This window comes from Hemibagrus wyckioides, linkage group LG29, assembly GCF_019097595.1.
Source record: "Hemibagrus wyckioides isolate EC202008001 linkage group LG29, SWU_Hwy_1.0, whole genome shotgun sequence".
Lineage (NCBI taxonomy): Eukaryota > Metazoa > Chordata > Actinopteri > Siluriformes > Bagridae > Hemibagrus > Hemibagrus wyckioides.
This window is the reverse complement of record NC_080738.1, coordinates 11,691,240-11,709,836: the sequence shown is the minus strand read 5'-3', so window position 1 is coordinate 11,709,836 and position 18,597 is coordinate 11,691,240. Positions and strand designations below refer to the sequence as shown.

Here is an 18,597-nt window from a genome sequence, read left to right as displayed (position 1 = left end):
AATCAAATCTATAAAAAATGTGATGATTGTTTGGTTTGTTAGATTAATAAAAGGTTTAAAAAAAAATAAAGAAAGAAACAATCCTGATCATTGAGCGTTCCAGTTTTGTTTTCTTCCCATTATGTTACAAAGAAAATCTTACTGTTCCTGCCAGTCATCTACTCATCGAAATATGCTAGCATAATCCTACCACAAAATCAAGCTATTATCTTAAATTTAAATCTAGGCTTAATTATACTTAACTCAAAAATTAAGAAATCATTTCACATAGCAGATAAGAAAAACAATGATTTTTACATACATTTGATACATTTTCAAAATAAATCAGTGAATCAAAGTTAACCTATTAAAAAATATATACTTCTAACCAATAAATATAAATAATCAGCTATCCAGTAGTTCCATATGCTACACCCAAACCTCACACATTCTGTGTTCCTTTTTGTGTTGCTGTTGTTCTTTGGCCACTTCTTCTTCTTCTTCTTCTTCTTCTTCTTCTTCTTCTTCTTCTTCTTCTTCTTCATATCTAAGACATGTTTCTGCTTCCTGCAAGTCAGAATGACAAATGTCTTGACTTATTACTCAGTTACAATAAATAAATCAATGCAAAAATGAATATGTATATTTACTGATTTATCTGGGTATGTGCGCTATGTTGAACAGTTTTATAGCATAGATATTATTATTGTTATTATTGTATTCTTCTTCTTCTACTTCTTCTACAATAAAATAAATTGTGCAGACCAAAGTGTAAGTACAGACATGAAACTTGGTGGTACTCCCTCCTGTTACTCAAGGAAGTGATATGGGTCTGGCTGGCCTAATGGTGGTGCTATAATGCACAGTTTTAATTTGTGGTCCATTTGGACCAGACAGTAATCTTTTTTCAACATAGTTCTTGTTTTTTTTCTCAAACCTAAAAGCCTCAATAACCATTTGGCTCCACCCACTTAGATTTTTGGTATTGTCATAACATGGAAGATGAGTCAACTGGACTTCTTTCAAGTTAGATCGAGACATTTCACTACTAATCTGAGCAGCTTCTTCAGTCTGACGGCCGTTGGCAGGATTCCACAAATTTGTATCCTCTAGGGTCAAGGATCCTCCCTTCCCTGGATAGGCTTGTTAAAGGAATAAGGGGAAGGTGATTGTGGGCGTAGGCAAACTAGAAAGGAGTCTAGTCAATATGACTTAACTTGCAGATCACTGCACTTGGATGACAGAGAATCTTCACAGACACATGCAAAACATACTTTTGCAAACTAGTCTTAAGATTTTGGATGTCAAACTATTCAGCACACTGTGATGTCAAACTATTCAGCACATTGTGTTCCTTACTAATCAGCAATAACGTTATCATTTCTAAACATTATGACTGCCACATCAATCAATCAGTTCTAATGAGGTGGTGCTGAATTTACTTTAAAAGTTGTAACTCATGAGTATTTCCATGAATTTACATTTAACTTTAAATTCATGGAAAGGACAAAACTCTGATGTCATGTGCAAAGTTTGGTCATACAATGGAGCTAAAGTCAGGAACTGTGTTTCTCTGGAACCATGTGTCCAACGTCGGAACTCAGAGCTTCTCTCTAACTGGACATATCACAGGGTGGTCCAGGGTCTTCTCCAATTACCTATTAACGCATCATCGGCACCCAACTATCTGCCACTGAGTCTCTTCACCACAGCACACGAGTGCACAGAGCACACCTAATCATCAAGGAGTCCTCCCACCCTAGTCACAAATTGTTCAACCTCCTTCTGTCCAGGAGGAGATACAGGACCATATGCACCAGAACCATAAATCTGTATCACACTGTATGATTATATTGTTCATAATTGTTCATTCATAGATTACCCTAGTTTCTCTCTCTCTCTCTCTCTCTCTCTCTCTCTCTCTCTCTCTCTCTCTCTCTCTCTCTCTCTCCATATATATCATACATTGTACAACAGTAACAAACATAATATACAGTGTATATGCAGATAGAATATATATGCAATTACAATAAAGTACTATCTATCTATCTATCTATCTATCTATCTATCTATCTATCTATCTATCTATCTATCTATCTATCTATCTATCTATCTATCTATCTATCTATCATTTGGTTATAAGTTAGCCAAATCAATAAAAAGTAGGCTTGGACGAAATGGAGCAAACTTGGCTTTATTGTAGTAAGACGTTTCTCTGCGCCGTCAAGTGCAACGGCATGCAAAAAAAAATCCTTTCTATTTATCCTGTCATCATCTGGTACCTCCAACCATTTTTTAGGATTTAAGGATTGAAATAGATTCAGATTTGATTTAGATTAAATGAGTAAATTTAAAGATTAAAATTAATTTTTGATTTAAAGAATAAAGTAGATTTGGATTAGATTTAGCTTAAAATGAATGTATTTTTCAAAAACGCCATTTAAGCTGAATCAAGCCAATCTAACCACTGGGGGTAGAATATATAAGAAGTGCCTGGACCCTACATATATTATTATTATTATTATTATTATTATTATTATTATTATTATTATTATTATTATTATTATTATTATTATTATTATTACTATTACTATTATTATTATTATTATTATTATTATTATTATTATTATTATTAGTAGTAGTAGTAGTAGTAGTAGGAGGAGGAGGAGGAGGAGGAGGAAGAAGGAGGAGGAGGCACAGTGAGAGTAGGGGTAATAGTAATACTAATAAAAGTAATTCTAAGCTTCCTTACACTTTTTTAAGTTTCAGTTTCCAGTTCTGGTTCCTTTGTCCACTGAATCTGAAATATTGATGGCTGGACATTGGTAGATTTGATCTGTGGAGAAAAAATACTGTTATGTGCTATGCAATACTTCATTTACAGTACATATCATAATACATTTTATATAAACATTCACTGCTTTCAGGAGATCTGATGCTATGTTTTCTGGTTCCTTCATTTCTGTAGAAAGGGTCAAGCACTGAAAGATATTATATGGGTGGTGAACTATTATCAACAGAACACTAACACTACCATGATGTTGAATGCTAGCTTGCCATGCACTGGTACGTGTGTATCAGATGCAATGGGTTGGGTCACTGCTGGGTTGAGAAATACTCTGGCTAACACTGATGTCTTTTCTACTAATAGAGAAGAAGCAACAGAGGAACAACAATCAATAATGGCCAATGAATGTAGCTAAAATGTATGTATACCTAATAAATTGACAACTGAGTGTACATTCTCACAAATACACACCTTTCCAAGAACTTTTTCCCTCATGGTAGGGTTGCTGAGATCCTCATTGCTGTTAAACATTATTCTCAGAAATGCCTTCTTAAATACAGGGACTGCAAAAAGTCAACAATGTTGAAATTGAGCAACAGTTCTGAAACATAGCTCAACTTTAAATTTAATTTACTGAATATAAAAGTGTGACCTGGAACCCCATAGACTTCCACTTCACAGAGCGTGAGGTACTGGATAACATTGGGAATGATCACATTCACATAACGACCCCGCATATTGCAGGTGTAGTTTACAGAGGCACCAGCAGGCATGCTAGGGATAACGACACATCTACAGAGAGAGAGAGAGAGAGAGAGAGGGAGAGAGAGAGACGGGGGGGGATTAAATGTTAAATATTATGTTTAATGCTGCTTTATAAAACTGTGACCCACCTAAATTTGATAATGATCATAACAGATTGTGCAGAAGAATTTTTTTATTTTATTAGAAAATGATGTTATACTTTTTCTCACTCTATAGTAAAATTTCATTTTGTGAAACATGTTCCTTCCTGTTAATCCTTAAATTACACCAGGTATTTTTTATCTATATATAGATATAGAGACATAAAGACCTAAATCAGACAAATAAAGACATAAAGACAAATAAAAGTCATAATGAGCAATTTTATTGGAATGTTATAATGTCTTATTAAAGTTTTAAATGCATACAAAGAATTGTTGCTAAATTACAAAGACCTATAGGCAGCAAATATTATGAAATGTTAACAAAGCTATAAAACTAAATGCATACTTATTTATGCTGATATAATTTTAACAAGTGTTAAATGTATTATTCAGATTTTCACCTGGGGTTGTTGTTGCCATTGTTGATTAAGGAATTTCCAATATGGATCTCAGCACCATTTAGCCGTTCTGCACAGGCGTCTCCTCTGTTAGTGATGATTACATTGCTAATGTCATACATTGCCAACAAATTCACCCTCCACCATGGGCTATTGTCAGCATTTGTGTGTGTACATGAGGACAATCTCAAGTCAGATGCTCTGTTGCCATCAATAGCAAAAGAAGCATAATAATAGCCAGAGAATGAAGAAGACTGTGTTGCAATTCCTCGTAAGGCCACATTAACTGGAGAGGAAAAGAGAACATATTATACATGTATAAACACACATTGTATTCAATATATTCACATGTATTCTTCTATATTCTTACCTTGCTGATAGGTGAGTATCCATTGCAGTGAGAAAATGCATATCCCTGTGCAGAAATATATAATCTAAAATTATACATTTGATTATGTGCCTTATGTTAAAGGCAAATGAACATTTGATAGGTATTTTTTTTAATAATTTATAAAAGTTAATGTCATTTAATATCATGACAATGTACAAGAGATATTAAATCAATCTTAGTGTTTTTCAAATCAAAGTTTACCTAAATAAAGATTAGACCACTGTGAATTCTCCATTTTCTGCTCAAATTAAAAGAAAACAACTTTAGTCATTTTATAAACATACTCAAGGAAAGAAAGGAAAATAGCCCATTGAAGAGGGAATATAGCAAGTTAAGAATTAGATTTCTACTGTACACAACTATATGAAGTACATCATCTAGCAAATACACAATATATTAAGCCAAGTAAAAACACAGTTTAGAGAAAGTTCTTACCGAGCTTGACATAGATCCGAAAGTCTTCAGTCTGAGTTGTTCTTTTGGTGTTTTGGTAATTGATTATGTAGTTTAAAAGGCAAATTTCACACATGCAAACAAGTGGCCTTAGATGACATGTGTCCTTAAGAAAGTTTAAAAAATGTATACAGAACTATTGTATAGACTAAAGGTATACGTTTTTATACAGTATGACAACTGATTCGTGAATCAATTTGTCTTATTAATGAAAACTGACATGACGCGACAAATGGAAGTGGTAGCACGTTCCATTACACATACATGGTTAAGATATTGAGCTACTAATTGGAAGTTCATGAATTCAAATTCCAGGACCACCAAGCTGCCTCCTCTGGGCACTTGTGCAAGGCCCTTAACAGCTCATAAAATCATAGATAAGACATAGATAAGACCTTCAAATTACTCACATCAAATTTAAAAATGTGATGATGGTATAGTTGCTGGTGCCAGACAAGCTTGTTTGAGAATTTGAGGCTGATCTGGAATTTTCACACACAGACGTGACCAGAGTTTACACAGAGTGGTAGGAAAATGTTTATGAGAGAGGTCAGAGGAGAATAGCCAGACTGGTTTCAGATGACAAAAAGATTCTTTACAACTCTGCTAAGCAAAAAAGGATCTCAGAACACCCAACATGTCAAACCAAATGAGATGGACAAGCTGCAACCAAATCAGGTTCCACTCATGTTTGTCAGTCAAGGAGGGCACTAACTTTCCTGACTTTCTTTGTTTCATGTAGACAGGGTCATTAGCTGGCATTCAAAGCATGATCAACAGTCCAGGCTGCTGCTGTTGGTATAATTGTAATGCCTCGTCAGGCGTGGGAGTGTTAGAGTCCATGTGCAGATTAGTAAAGGACGGTAGGCAGAAATCGTGGTCGGGATAACAAGGGCGGAGGGTCAAAAACCAGAAAGCACACACTCGAAAAACCAAAGCCAAAAAACACAAAGTCCAAAACTCGTATTCAGAAAGGGAAAACGGGAAAGGTCATACACGAAGGAACTAGAACTCACAGAAAGAAAGGCTTGGCACGGACCGCAATGGGAAACAATGCTTCGCAATGAGGCTAAGGTGGCACGCTGCTTAAATATGCCTCAGTACCAGAAGTGGCCAGTGATAGTTAATATTCGGGCGAGGGCTCCCTCTGGTGTTTCGGCCCGGACTGTTGTGTGACAATAATGGTGTGGGGAATGATTTTTCCCCCAAAATATCTGATGCAATCATGATAAAATAGATGACTCTGCAACACCATGCATGCCATGAGGAACTGAGGCTGTTTTGATTAAATTGAGTCACTGAGGCAGTGATTCCAAGTAGTATGGTGTTCTTAATATAGTGGCCAGTCATTGAATATACAAAAGATAAAATCAGGCACTTCAGGTGAATACAAAATATATGCAAAATACCACTTTCGAACCCTGTGTGGATGTGTGCTACCTGTCTTCATCCTCAGCAGATGCCCAACCACACTCAAAGTATTTTTCATAAATATTGGTTAAAATTGATTGTACAATTTTTTTTTTGTAATAAAAGTCACTGTAAACTTTACACGTCTTTATTAACTCTTTTCTTTTTATTTCTTTCTTTGTCTCCCAAACTAAAGTGGGCCTTTCTCTCAACCTCACTTTCTCTGTCCCTCTCTTTGTCAAACTACTCCACCCAGTCCCCTACACCAAATGCTGCCTTCACCAGAGCTTAATTTGTCTACATTAATTCAAACCCTGTGCTGCCTTTTCTCTCATGGAATTTTCATCATTTTCTTGTTCTTAGCTTTTGTAATTAAAACTGCACCGGGATTTTTGTAGTAAATTCAATTCAATTCAATTTATTTTGTATAGCGCCTTTTACAATGAACATTGTCTCAAAGCAGCTTTACAAAAGAAGAAAACAGAGAAAGGGGAGGGGAAAATGAAAAATAATAATAAAAAATAAAAAACAACTAATTAACTAGAAATAAGAATAAATTATTAAATTCTATAATTAGACTATTTTATCCCTAATGAGCAAGCCTGTGGCAACGGTGGCAAGGAAAAACTCCCTGGGATGGAAAGGAAGAAACCTTGAGAGGAACCAGGCTCAGAAGGGAACCCATCCTCATTTGGGTGACACTAAACAGAAAATAATGTAACTGTAGCTAATTAATGTCCTTTCTACAACAGCAATCAATGACCCATGAGGAACTATTAGGTCATTGTAGTTTCTAAGGTCATTATAAACACTAGTTCTTTGCTGTCACGGGCTGACAGATGAAATGGCATATCTGTGATGGTGTGAAAGTCCCCAAGTGGCTCTGTCCATGGCTGTCTCCTGGGCCACACAGATCCATCCACAGCATCAGTGGGCACCATCAAGCGGCGAGATTCTGACCAGGGGTAGGGCAGCGGTCGCACTGGGAACTGGCAAACACTGGGAGCTCAGGAGTGGGCTGTATAGCTCGACAGAGAAGGTAGAGAGAGAAAGAGAAAGATATTAAGTTTCTGATCATGTGATGCTTAAAGACAATGTAGAATTATGTGTAAAGTGCAGGCAGGGACTCGCTATGACAGCATATCTAAAAGGGAGAGCCAGAAGGTCACAGACATGAAGGCTTCCCGGGACATAAAGCATCCAACCACTTCACAGTCAGCAAACCTGAACGACTTGTGAGGGTGGTAAGATGACAGCATCCAAAACATCCCATTACACCAAACACTCTATGACCATGAACCTTCCAGATCTGCTCCTTTACCTAAGAAAACTATACATTAAAAGCTTGACTAAACAAATATGTCTTCAGCCTAGACTTAAACATTGGACTGGAGCTTGTGTATGCTCCTACTGGAACATCCAGACAGTAAGACATTACAATAATCCAACCTAGAGGTAACAAAAGCATGAACTAATTTTTCTGCATCATGCAGCGACAACATATTTCTTATCTTAGCAATATTCCTAAGATGGAAGAAGGCTACCCTAGTGATATTATCTACATGAGCTTCGAATGTAAGACCACATATGCTGATCTAGCAGCACTAAGAGAATTTTTGTATCTCAGAAGGCTTTCCTTCCACGCAATCTGGAATACTGCTAATTTAGTTTGACGCCATTTACGCTCTAGTTTCCTAGCTGATTGTTTTAAAGCTCATGTGTGGTTGTTGTACCAGGGTGCTAGTTTCTTGTCTTTATTTTTTTTTCCTTTTAAGTGGAGCTACAGTGTCTAGGGTGTTCCGAAATAATGACTCCAAGTAATCAGTCGCCTGGTCAAGTTCTGTAGGGTCAGAAGGTGAACCAATCATGTGTGATAATTCTGGGAGACTATCGGTAAATCTCTCTGCAGTAGCAGATGTAAATATACGCTTCATACAGTAATGCGGCAAGTTGCACATCTCGTGACTAAGACGCATTCTAAATGAAACTAGATAATGATCTGAGATAGCTTCCGACTGTGGAAGAGTGACTATGTTTTCTATATTTAATCCGAATGTAAAAATGAGATCCAGAGTGTGACCTCCATTATGAGTGGGTCCTATTACATTTTGATTAACACCTAATGAATCTAAGATGGACACAAATGCTGTTCTCAGAGGGTCTTCTGGCTTATCAAAATGAAATGTAAATGTTAACAGCAGTCTGTTTTTTTTTGTGGTTTGCCTTTAACCGGTCCTGTCCATGCATGTTATTTTGCTCCAGCTAGAGGCCAAAGATATATGTAACACACATTGGGCTACATCATCATTGTCGATTATTTTCTTAAAACAGTACAAGCAAAAATGTTTCCTTTATATTAAGGCATGTTATGAATAATTTGGTCATTCTAAACAGAGAATTAAAAGTTAGTTAATTAGGTACACCTTGGCATGTGATACAAATTGCCCAGGCAAAATGACAAAACAGATGACTCTGCAACACCATGCATGCCATGAGGAACTGAGGCTGTTCTAATTGAATTGAGTCACTGAGGCAGTGTTTCTAAGTAGTATGGTATTCTTATTATAGTGGACAGTCATTGAATATACAATGACTAAAATCAGGCACTTCAGGTAAATACAAAATATTTGCAAAATACCACTTTTGAACCCTGTGTGGATGTGTGCTGCCTGTCTTCATCCTCAGCCGATGCCCAACCACACTCAAAGTATTTTAATAAATATATATTTTTCATAAATTTTTCATAGACCTAGATTGGGCAAACCAATTCTTAAGTTGGTTCACCTGATGAAAAATGTTCAATAACTTACCTATAATGTATGTACATTTTATGCTATTTGCTTACATTCCGTTTTTTTCTTATGCAACATCTTAGGAGACTTGCAAAGTAATTAATAGCCAGACAGTATAAAAGCAAATATATTTAATTAGCCATTAAGGTATCAGTGGGCACTGAAGCTGTGACTGTGAAAACAAAGCAGACTAAAACATATTACAATATAGGGGCATGCAAAACTTATTTGATGATTTGCAAATGAAGAATGGTCCTAGACCTTCATAATGTTCCATCACAAAATGCATTTTAAATGGTCCCTTTCTGCATACCAATGGGCTACTAAATTCTCCTAGACCTGGGACGGCTACCGTTCTGATCCTGCATGACAGTGAGGGTCTGAGTTCATCATTTAATTTAAATATACTTGCTGATTAGGAAAAGCATTGATTTATTGTCTTTCCTGCCATTCCATGGCATATTTTCTTTATAATGAATAACAAATAATTTACCTGAATTTGCATTAGATTTAAATAGAATCTCTACTTTATGCAATGTACAAGTGTACTTTACTCGTAAGTCCAATTTTCTTTAGAGGTAGAATTAATAGAATTGAATGCATTTTTATTTACTGAATCAGAGCATATGCTTTTTAATTGAAGTTATGTATTCTTTACAAAAGAGGCATTAAAATGTAGAAAACAGAGAAATATATATATAGAAATGGTGTAAATGAAGCAAAACAAAAAAACATGCCTACATGGCTGACAAATAAACGTCAGCATGTCTGATAAAAATGTTGTGGACCGAGATCAATGTCCTCAAACAAGACAAATTGCAATTAGTCTTTAATCTGATAGCGCAGTGGGACTGCTACCCCAAGACTGTGGCCGATATCAGCTCAGGTTGCCAGATCGGATTAATTCTCTGTTATGAATAAATGTTTAAAACGCACACTGCTCTAGAGAAAAATGATTTCAATGTTTATTATTTAATGTTTGAGATACTAGTGCTTTTAAAATGCTGCTTAAATGAATGCTTATGAATTAAATTATAGGTTTTTTATGTTGAGAGCGACCTCTTTTGTAATGAAATTGTAAGGCAGTATATTGTGTTGTCCACAAGATGTCGCTATGACACTTATGTTAGAACAGATTCGAGTGCCTTTAGCGTTGTTTGAGCCTCTTGATGTACCGTAGTGTTGATATGTGTGTAGTGTGGCATATTTTCTTTAGTCCACGTTATCAATGCTATAGGTCTCTCCACCACCCACGGACATACACAACACAGCGGCGGTGCTAGAGGCCAGTAAGCGCGCAGAGAGAGAGGGGGATACAAAATGAATGTATTTTTTTATTATTATTAAATTACAGCTAATATTTATAACATAATTTATAATATATAATTTAGGTATTTGTCAAATATATATTTTACCCTCCCATATCTCTTAATGGCTACAGTTTGAATTTCCCGACATGGCAACCCAACAGTCAGCAATTAGAACAGCGGACCTATAGAGGCAAATACAGGTGCTGATCACTCCAACTATTTCTCCTCTAGAGTGTATAAACACTGACACACTGTTCAACCACGATTGGTTTATAGCTGAAAAGAAAGTAAAAACTGAACAAATACGTGCACGCTATTTGTAGGATAGACTATAGTAGAGCTGTATTAAACAGCCTAATACTCAATTATTTTAAAATCTGTATTTACATCACATTCCTGTCCAGTAAAACGATGTACTATTGACTAAGGGACATATAATAATAATAATAATAATAATAATAATAATAATAATAGTTATTATTGTGTATTTGCATGTGCATAGACACTGTGAAGCACATTACATTAGGCAACCTAACTGCGTTCCTGTAATGATCATGCGCCAAATCATGTTTCACATGGTGCACTGGCGACATCTGCTGTTCATCAGTTCCTTATCAAATGTAAGGTTAAACAGTAAAATAATTTCTGTTGCTTCAGTGGAAACTATCTTGGCTCAAATATCTAGTCATGTCAATATTTGCAGAGAAAAAGGTCCTTATATTGAGTGTTGGCTTATGCAGGTGCTCAAGTTTGTATTATATTATACAGAAGCATGTCAGTTCTATTGATGTCTACATATTAGGAATTTATTCACAGGGAGATACATGACAAAGAAAACACAATCACGTTCATTTGATTTGAGAGGGCACAGTGTTATACTGTGAGTCAAAATGTTTCTTTAATATTTTTATCTATAAGTAAAAATGCCAGAAGCATTATCCTGAGTATCTAATAACATAATGCGAGTCTGTGTTAGGTGAGTTTAGTATTGGCTAAAAAAGTGATACAATCCTGAAACAAACAGATAGAATATTGTGTTTGATTTTAGACACAAACAGTCCTTATATTTCTGATAAATGCGTTGATTTGGCACTGACACTGACAAGGTTACTGTATATCTTACATTCTAAATAAGACTCTCATAATAACAGTTTGAAATGTTTATTTACGCAAATGTAATGTGCTTAACATGTCTGAATAGATAATGTACATATTAAATAAACAAGGCCCATTAATAATTTAATGAGAATCATTACTCTACAATTTTTGGAAAATCTAAACAGGCAAGTGAAGGAACAAAGTTTATATTAGACACACTTAATCCAGCGAGTAAAACCTCATTCCTACATGATCTCAACACTTTCTATTTTTAAATGCTTCCAGATCCAATCAAATGCATTAAAAAAAGTGATGATTCTTTGGCTGTTAACATTTCTGATTGGCTAGGAAGTGATAAGGATTCTGAGTATTGCATTATAAGTATCATGGCAATATTCGAAGATAATGATTAATAAAAAGAATAATAATTTAAGAAATATGAATGAGTATTAATATTATTTATTAATTTACAGTGTTTTGCTTTACCCTGTTGTGCAAAATGTTTTCTTAGTGCTGCAACCATGCAAATGTCAGTGTTTTTTTTTTTTTAATATTCTTACTATTCTTGAGAGTCTACTGAATACATCTAATACATAAATTAATGAATTAACCTATTAATTAATATATACTTTGAACCAATATATACGTATATATGTATATATACATCATCAGCTATCCAGTAATTTTATACAGTATACTACACCCAAACCTCACACATTTGATGGTTTTTGTTGATCTTTGACCACTTCTTCTTCTTCTTCTTCTTCTTCTTCTCTACATATTTAAAATGTTTCTGCTTCCTGTGAGTCAGAATGACAAAAGTCTTGACTGTCATATCACTCAGTAAAATAAATAAATCAATGAATAAATGAATATGTAATAGTCAAACTGGTGATCTAAAAAAAATCGAATGTCAAAAGAGATTTTAGTGTATTTAATACAAATTATGCCATAGGTCTTTTGCATTCTTGAATCTGAAAGTTATTCTTTCTTTAATGGCAAATCATTCATATGGACTTGTGTGGCAAACACTTCAAATAATAAAAGACTAATAATAAGGTAATTAGTATTGTAGCAGATGCCTTTAAAACATTACAAGAAAATGTCTGTTAGCAGGATATGTGTGAAATGTTTTATGGCATGGATATTATTATTATTGCAACTGTTAGGATCTTCTTCTTCTTCTTCTTCTTCTTCTTCTTCTTCCTCATTAATTCCAAGTGTGCAGACCATAGGGTAAGTAGTACAGACATGAAACTAGGTAGTACTCCCTCCTGCTACTCAGGGAAGTGAGATGTGCCTGATTGGCCTAATGGTTGTGCTATAATGCAATATTTTATGGTTTGGTCCATTTCTAATGAACATTGAGCTGTAGAAACAAAAATCTTTTTTTTTAAAACAGATTTCTTGTTTTTTTCTTAACCCTAAAAACCTCTATAACCATTTGGCAATTTAAAATTTTTAATTAATTGGCATAACATTCAAAACCTACATGCAATAACTAGCCAGCACACTGCGATCCTTAATAAGAATTATTTATACAGTAAATAGGAAAAACAGTATGACTGCCACATGTCAATCAATTTTAATGAGACAGTGCTGAATTTAGTTTAAAAGCTATAATATTTCCATGAATTCACATGTAACTTAAAAGACATGGACACAACAAGACTCTGAGGTCATGTACAAGGTCTGGTCATACTGCAGGGCAGAGCTAAAGTCAGGAACCATGTTTTTCAGGAACCATGTGTCCGATTAAGCCAAAATTTGGTATAGTACATATATGTGCTAGTCTGTAAGTGGATTCCCATGATGATGTAATTACTGAAAAACATGGCTGTCTTGTGATTGCCTGTCATGGTAATCACATATCATTAGATATAAGGAATAATTCATGAAAGGACCTCCTACTACCAGATGCAATATCACGTAAGGTGGCTACCCATGGGTGCTATTCATGTTCTAAGTGTTCAGAGTAAAGTTCAAATATTCATTACTCAGTAACTATATCAGGAGTTTTTTTAGCAGGGATTTTACAGAGCTAGGATTTAGCTTTCATCACAAAACATAAGTATCTTCATGTATGGTGCATTTATTGTTTTATATATCTTGACAAGAACTGGCCACTGGGGGTGGTATTTACAAGGGTATTACAAGAGAATTTAAAAGGAGTGCCAAGACCCTGCAGATTATGTATTATTATTATTATTATTATTATTATTATTAGCAGCAGTAGTAGTAGTAGTAGTAGTAGTAGTAGAGGAGGAGGAGGCAGAGAGGGAGTAGGGATAGTAGAAGTATTCGTCTAATGTTTCTTACCCTATTTTAAGTTTCCTTCTCTGGTTCTTTTGTCCAACGGACCTGAAATATTGATGATTGGATATTGGCAGATTTGATCTATGGAAAAAAAATACCATTACGTGCTATGCAATACTTTATTTACATTAAATTTTATATAAACATTCACTGATTTCAGGTCATCTGATGCTATGTTTTTTGGCTCCATTTATTTTGTAGAAAGGTCAAATTTGGGTGTTGAACGATTTTCAACATAGCAGTGACTCAACACTGTTGAATGCTAGCTTGCATGGCACTAGTAAATGTGTATTAGGTGCAGCAGTAGCAATGGGTTGGGTCACTGCTGGGTTGAGAAATAATCCAGTGTACAATGACCCCCTTTCTACTAATAGAAGAGCAGCAACAAGCTGTGAAGTGCAACAGAGTGGGACGACAATCAATAATGGGAAATGAATGCAGCTACAATATATGTATACCTAATAAAATGACAAATGAGTGTACATTCTCACAAAGACAAACCTTTTGAAGAACATTGTCCCTCATGATATGGTTGCTGAGATCTTCTTTGCTGTTAAACTTTATTCTTAGAAATGCCTTCTTAAATACAGGAACTGCAAAAAGTCAACAATGTTGAAATTTAGCAACAGTTTTGAGACATAGTACAATATTTTAATTAATTGAAAAAATGTGACCTGGAACCCCATAGACTTCCACTTCACAGAGTGTGAGGTACTGGATAACATTGGGAATGATCACATTCACATAACGACCCCGCATATTGCAGGTGTAGTTTACAGAGGCACCAGCAGGCATGCTAGGGATAACGACACATCTACAGAGAGAGAGAGAGAGAGAGAGAGAGAGAGAGAGAGAGAACAACAAAGAGGTCATGTTTTAAATCAATGTTAAATATATCGTTTAATGCTGCTTTATGAAGCTGTCACCAACCTGAATTTGATAATAATCATAACAGATCGTGCAGAAGAATTTTTTATTCTACTAAAGAATGGCATTATACTTTTTCTTGCTTTATAGTAAAATTTCATTTTGTGGAATGTCTGTGAAACATGAAACTGTTAATCCTTAAATTATAACAGGTGTTTTTAACTATATATAAAGAAAAAAAATCAGTCACAATGAGCAATTTTAGTGGAATGTTATAATATCTTATAATGTCTTATTAATGTTTTAAATGCATACAAAGAATTGTTACCAAATTACAAAAACTTATAGACAGCAAATATTATAAAATGTTAACAAAGCTATGAAACTAAATGCATACTTATTTATGCTGATATAATTTTAACACGTTTTAAATGTATTTTTCAAATTTTCACCTGGGGTTGTTGTTGCCATTGTTGATTAAGGAATTTCCAATGTGGATCTCAGCACCATTTAGCCGTTCTGCACAGGCGTCTCCTCTGTTAGTGATGATTACATTGCTAATGTCATACATTGCCAACAAATTCACCCTCCACCATGGGCTATTGTCAGCATTTGTGTGTGTACATGAGGACAATCTCAAGTCAGATGCTCTGTTGCCATCAATAGCAAACGAAGCATAGTAATAGCCAGAGAATGAAGAAGACTGTGTTGCAATTCCTCGTAAGGCCACATTAACTTGAAAGGAAAAGAGAAGATATTATACATGTATAATCACACATTGTTTTCAAATATTCACATGTATTCTTCTATATTCTTACCTTGCTGATGAGTGAGTATCCATTGCAGTGAGAAAATGCATATCCCTATGTAAATGAACATTTGATAGGTAATTTTTTTTTAAATAATTTATAAAAATTTAAACTATCATGACAATGTACAAGAGATATTAAATCAATCTTAGTGTTTTTCAAAATCAAAGTTACCTAAATAAAGAATAGGCCTCTGTGAATTCTCCATTTTCTGCTCAAATTGAAAGAAAACAACTTCTCTAAACACACCCAAGGAAAGAAAGGAAAATAGCCCACTGAAGAAGGAATATAGCAGTTAAGTTAAGAATCAGACTTTCTGTAAACATCCAAATATATGAAGAGCATCATCTAGCAAATATACAATATATTAAGCCAAGAAAAAAGTTAAGAGAAAGTTCTTACCTTGCTTAACATAGATCAGAAAGTCATCTCTTTGACCCTCTTCAACTCTGAGTTGTTCATTTGGTGTTTTGGTAATTGATTATGTAGTTTAAAAGGCAAATTTCACACATGCAAACAAGTGGCCTTAGATGACATGTGTCTTTAAGAAAGTTTTAAAAATGTATACAGAACTACTGTATAAGTTTATAAGTTATATAAGTTTTTATCCAGTATCACAACTGATTCGTGAATCAATTTGTCTTATTAATGAAAACTGACATGACGTGACAAATGGAAGTGGTAGCACATTCCATTACACATACATGGTTAAGATATTGAGCTACTAATTGGAAGTTCATGAATTCAAATTCCAGGACCACCAAGCTGCCTCCTCTGGGCACTTGTGCAAGGCCCTTAACGGCTCATAAAATCATAGCGACATAGATAAGACCTTCAAACTATTCACATCAAATTTAAAAATGTGATGATGGTATAGTTGCTGGTGCCAGACAAGCTTGTTTGAGAATTTGAGGCTGATTTGGAATTTTCACATACAGACGTGACCAGAGTTTACACAGAGTGGTAGGAAAATGTTTATGAGAGGTCAAAGGAGAATAGCCAGACTGGTTTCAGATGACAAAAAGATTCTTTACAACTCTGCTAAGCAAAAAGGCATCTCAGAACACCCAACATGTCAAACCAAATGAGGTGGACAAGCTGCAACCAAATCAGGTTCCACTCATGTTTGTCAGTCAAGGAGGGCACTGACTCACTAAAACTGGGCAAAAGTTTCCATGATCTAATGACTCTTAATTTCTTGTAGACAGGGTCATTAGTTGGCATTCAAAGCATGATCAACAGTCCAGGCTGCTGCTGTTGGTATAATGGTGTGGGGAATGTTTTTTTTTTTTAATATGTGATGCAATCATGACAAAACAGATGACTCTGCAAAACCATGCATGTCATGAGGAACTGAGGCTGTTCTGAGTGAATTGAGTCACTGAGGCAGTGTTTCCAAGTAGTATGGTGTTCTTAATATAGTGGCCAGTCATTGAGTATACAAAAGCTAAAATCAGGCACTTCAGGTGAATACAAAATATATGCAAAATACCACTTTTGAACCCTGTGTGGATGTGTGCTACCTGTCTTCATCCTCAGCCGATGCCCAACCACACTCAAAGTATCTACTCCACCCAGTCCCACACACCAAATGCTGCCTTCACCATTATAGAGCTTATTTTGTCTACATTGATTCAAACCCTGTGCTGCCTTTTCTCTCATGGAATCACTCCATTTTCATCATTTTCTTGTTCTTAGCTTTTGTAATTAAAACTGCACCGGGATTTTTGTAGTAAATGTTAACAGCAGTTTGTTTTTTTGTGGTTTGCCTTTAACTGGTCTGGTCCATGCATATTATTTTGCTCCCGCTAGAGGCCAAAGGTATATGTAACACACATTGGGCTACATCATCATAGTTGATTATTTCCTTAAAACAGTACAAGCAAAAATGTTTAATTCATATTAAGGCATGTTATGAATAATTTGGTCATTCTGAACAGTGAAGTTTAAATGTTGCCACTTAATTAGGTACACCTTGGCCTGTGATACAAATTGCCCAGGCAAAATGTTTTCAATGAAACCAATTCGTAAGTTGGTTCACCCGATGAAAAACACTCAATAACTTACCTATAATGTAAGTACATTTTATGCTATTTGCTTACATTCCGATTTTTTTCTTATGCAAAAGCGTAGGAGACTTGCATTAATGAAAGTAACTAAAGGCCAAACAGTGTAAAAGCAAATATACGCTATATTGCCAAAAGTATTCGCTCACCTGCCTTGACTCGCATATGAATTTAAGTGACATCCCATTCCTAATCCATAGGGTTCAATATGACGTCGGTCCACCCTTTGCAGCTATAACAGCTTCAACTCTTCTGGGAAGGCTGTCCACAAGGTTTAGGAGTGTGTTTATGGGAATTTTTGACCATTCTTCCAGAAGCGCATTTGTGAGGTCACACACTGATGTTGGACGAGAAGGCCTGGCTCTCAGTCTCTGCTCTAATTCATCCCAAAGGTGTTCTATCGGGTTGAGGTCAGGACTCTGTGCAGGCCAGTCAAGTTCATCCACACCAGACTCTGTCATCCATGTCTTTATGGACCTTGCTTTGTGCACTGGTGCACAGTCATGTTGGAAGAGGAAGGGGCCAGCTCCAAACTGTTCCCACAAAGTTGGGAGCATGGAATTGTCCAAAATGTCTTGGTATGCTGAAGCATTCAGAGTTCCTTTCACTGGAACTAAGGGGCCAAGCCCAGCTCCTGAAAAACAACCCCACACCATAATCCCCCCTCCACCAAACTTTACACTTGGCACAATGCAGTCAGACAAGTACCGTTCTCCTGGCAACCGCCAAACCCAGACTCGTCCATCAGATTGCCAGATGGAGAAGCGCGATTCGTCACTCCAGAGAACGCGTCTCCACTGCTCTAGAGTCCAGTGGCGGCGTGCTTTACACCACTGCATCCGACGCTTTGCATTGCACTTGGTGATGTGTGGCTTGGATGCAGCTGCTCGGTCATGGAAACCCATTCCATGAAGCTGTTCTTGATCTAATCTTAAGGCCACATGAAGTTTGGAGGTCTGTAGCGATTGACTCTGCAGAAAGTTGGCGACCTCTTCGCACTATGCGCCTCAGC

The 18,597-nt window shown here is 35.8% G+C and overlaps 2 protein-coding genes across 4 annotated transcripts in view; both read right to left on the bottom strand.

Moving 5' to 3' along the window:
* Positions 1–5,242, bottom strand: part of LOC131348971 (fucolectin-like) — a 6,421-nt gene extending 1,179 nt beyond the window's left edge. Inside the window, exons 1-8 of the mRNA XM_058384231.1 lie at positions 4,900–5,242; positions 4,666–4,702; positions 4,444–4,488; positions 4,077–4,359; positions 3,420–3,559; positions 3,239–3,330; positions 2,732–2,815; positions 1–546 (exon numbers count right to left, since the gene is read on the bottom strand). The exon at positions 1–546 is cut by the window's left edge and continues 1,179 nt beyond it. Of these exons, the coding sequence (XP_058240214.1) occupies positions 2,738–2,815; positions 3,239–3,330; positions 3,420–3,559; positions 4,077–4,359; positions 4,444–4,488; positions 4,666–4,702; positions 4,900–4,911 (687 nt within the window). The 5' untranslated portion in view covers positions 4,912–5,242 and the 3' untranslated portion in view covers positions 1–546; positions 2,732–2,737. The remainder of the gene's footprint in view (positions 547–2,731; positions 2,816–3,238; positions 3,331–3,419; positions 3,560–4,076; positions 4,360–4,443; positions 4,489–4,665; positions 4,703–4,899) is intronic.
* A 1,582-nt stretch (positions 5,243–6,824) lies between these two features.
* Positions 6,825–16,009, bottom strand: LOC131348974 (fucolectin-like). 3 transcript variants are annotated; one of them, XR_009204011.1, is made up of 9 exons: positions 15,922–16,009; positions 15,694–15,794; positions 15,529–15,573; positions 15,163–15,445; positions 14,518–14,657; positions 14,345–14,436; positions 13,847–13,924; positions 12,242–12,327; positions 6,825–7,648 (listed from the first exon to the last, which is right to left on the bottom strand). XR_009204011.1 is itself a non-coding variant. In XM_058384234.1 (8 exons), the coding sequence occupies exons 2-7, from the start codon at positions 15,725–15,727 to the stop codon at positions 13,853–13,855; spliced, it is 666 nt and encodes a 221-aa protein (XP_058240217.1). In that variant the 5' UTR covers positions 15,728–15,794; positions 15,922–16,009; the 3' UTR covers positions 6,825–12,327; positions 13,847–13,852. The 3 variants fall into 3 exon arrangements, 2 of the variants coding, with proteins under 2 accessions (XP_058240217.1, XP_058240218.1); XM_058384234.1 differs by having other exon boundaries at positions 6,825–12,327; XM_058384235.1 differs by having other exon boundaries at positions 6,825–12,327; positions 15,694–15,758; positions 15,922–15,970.
* Between the last annotated feature and the right edge of the window lie 2,588 nt (positions 16,010–18,597).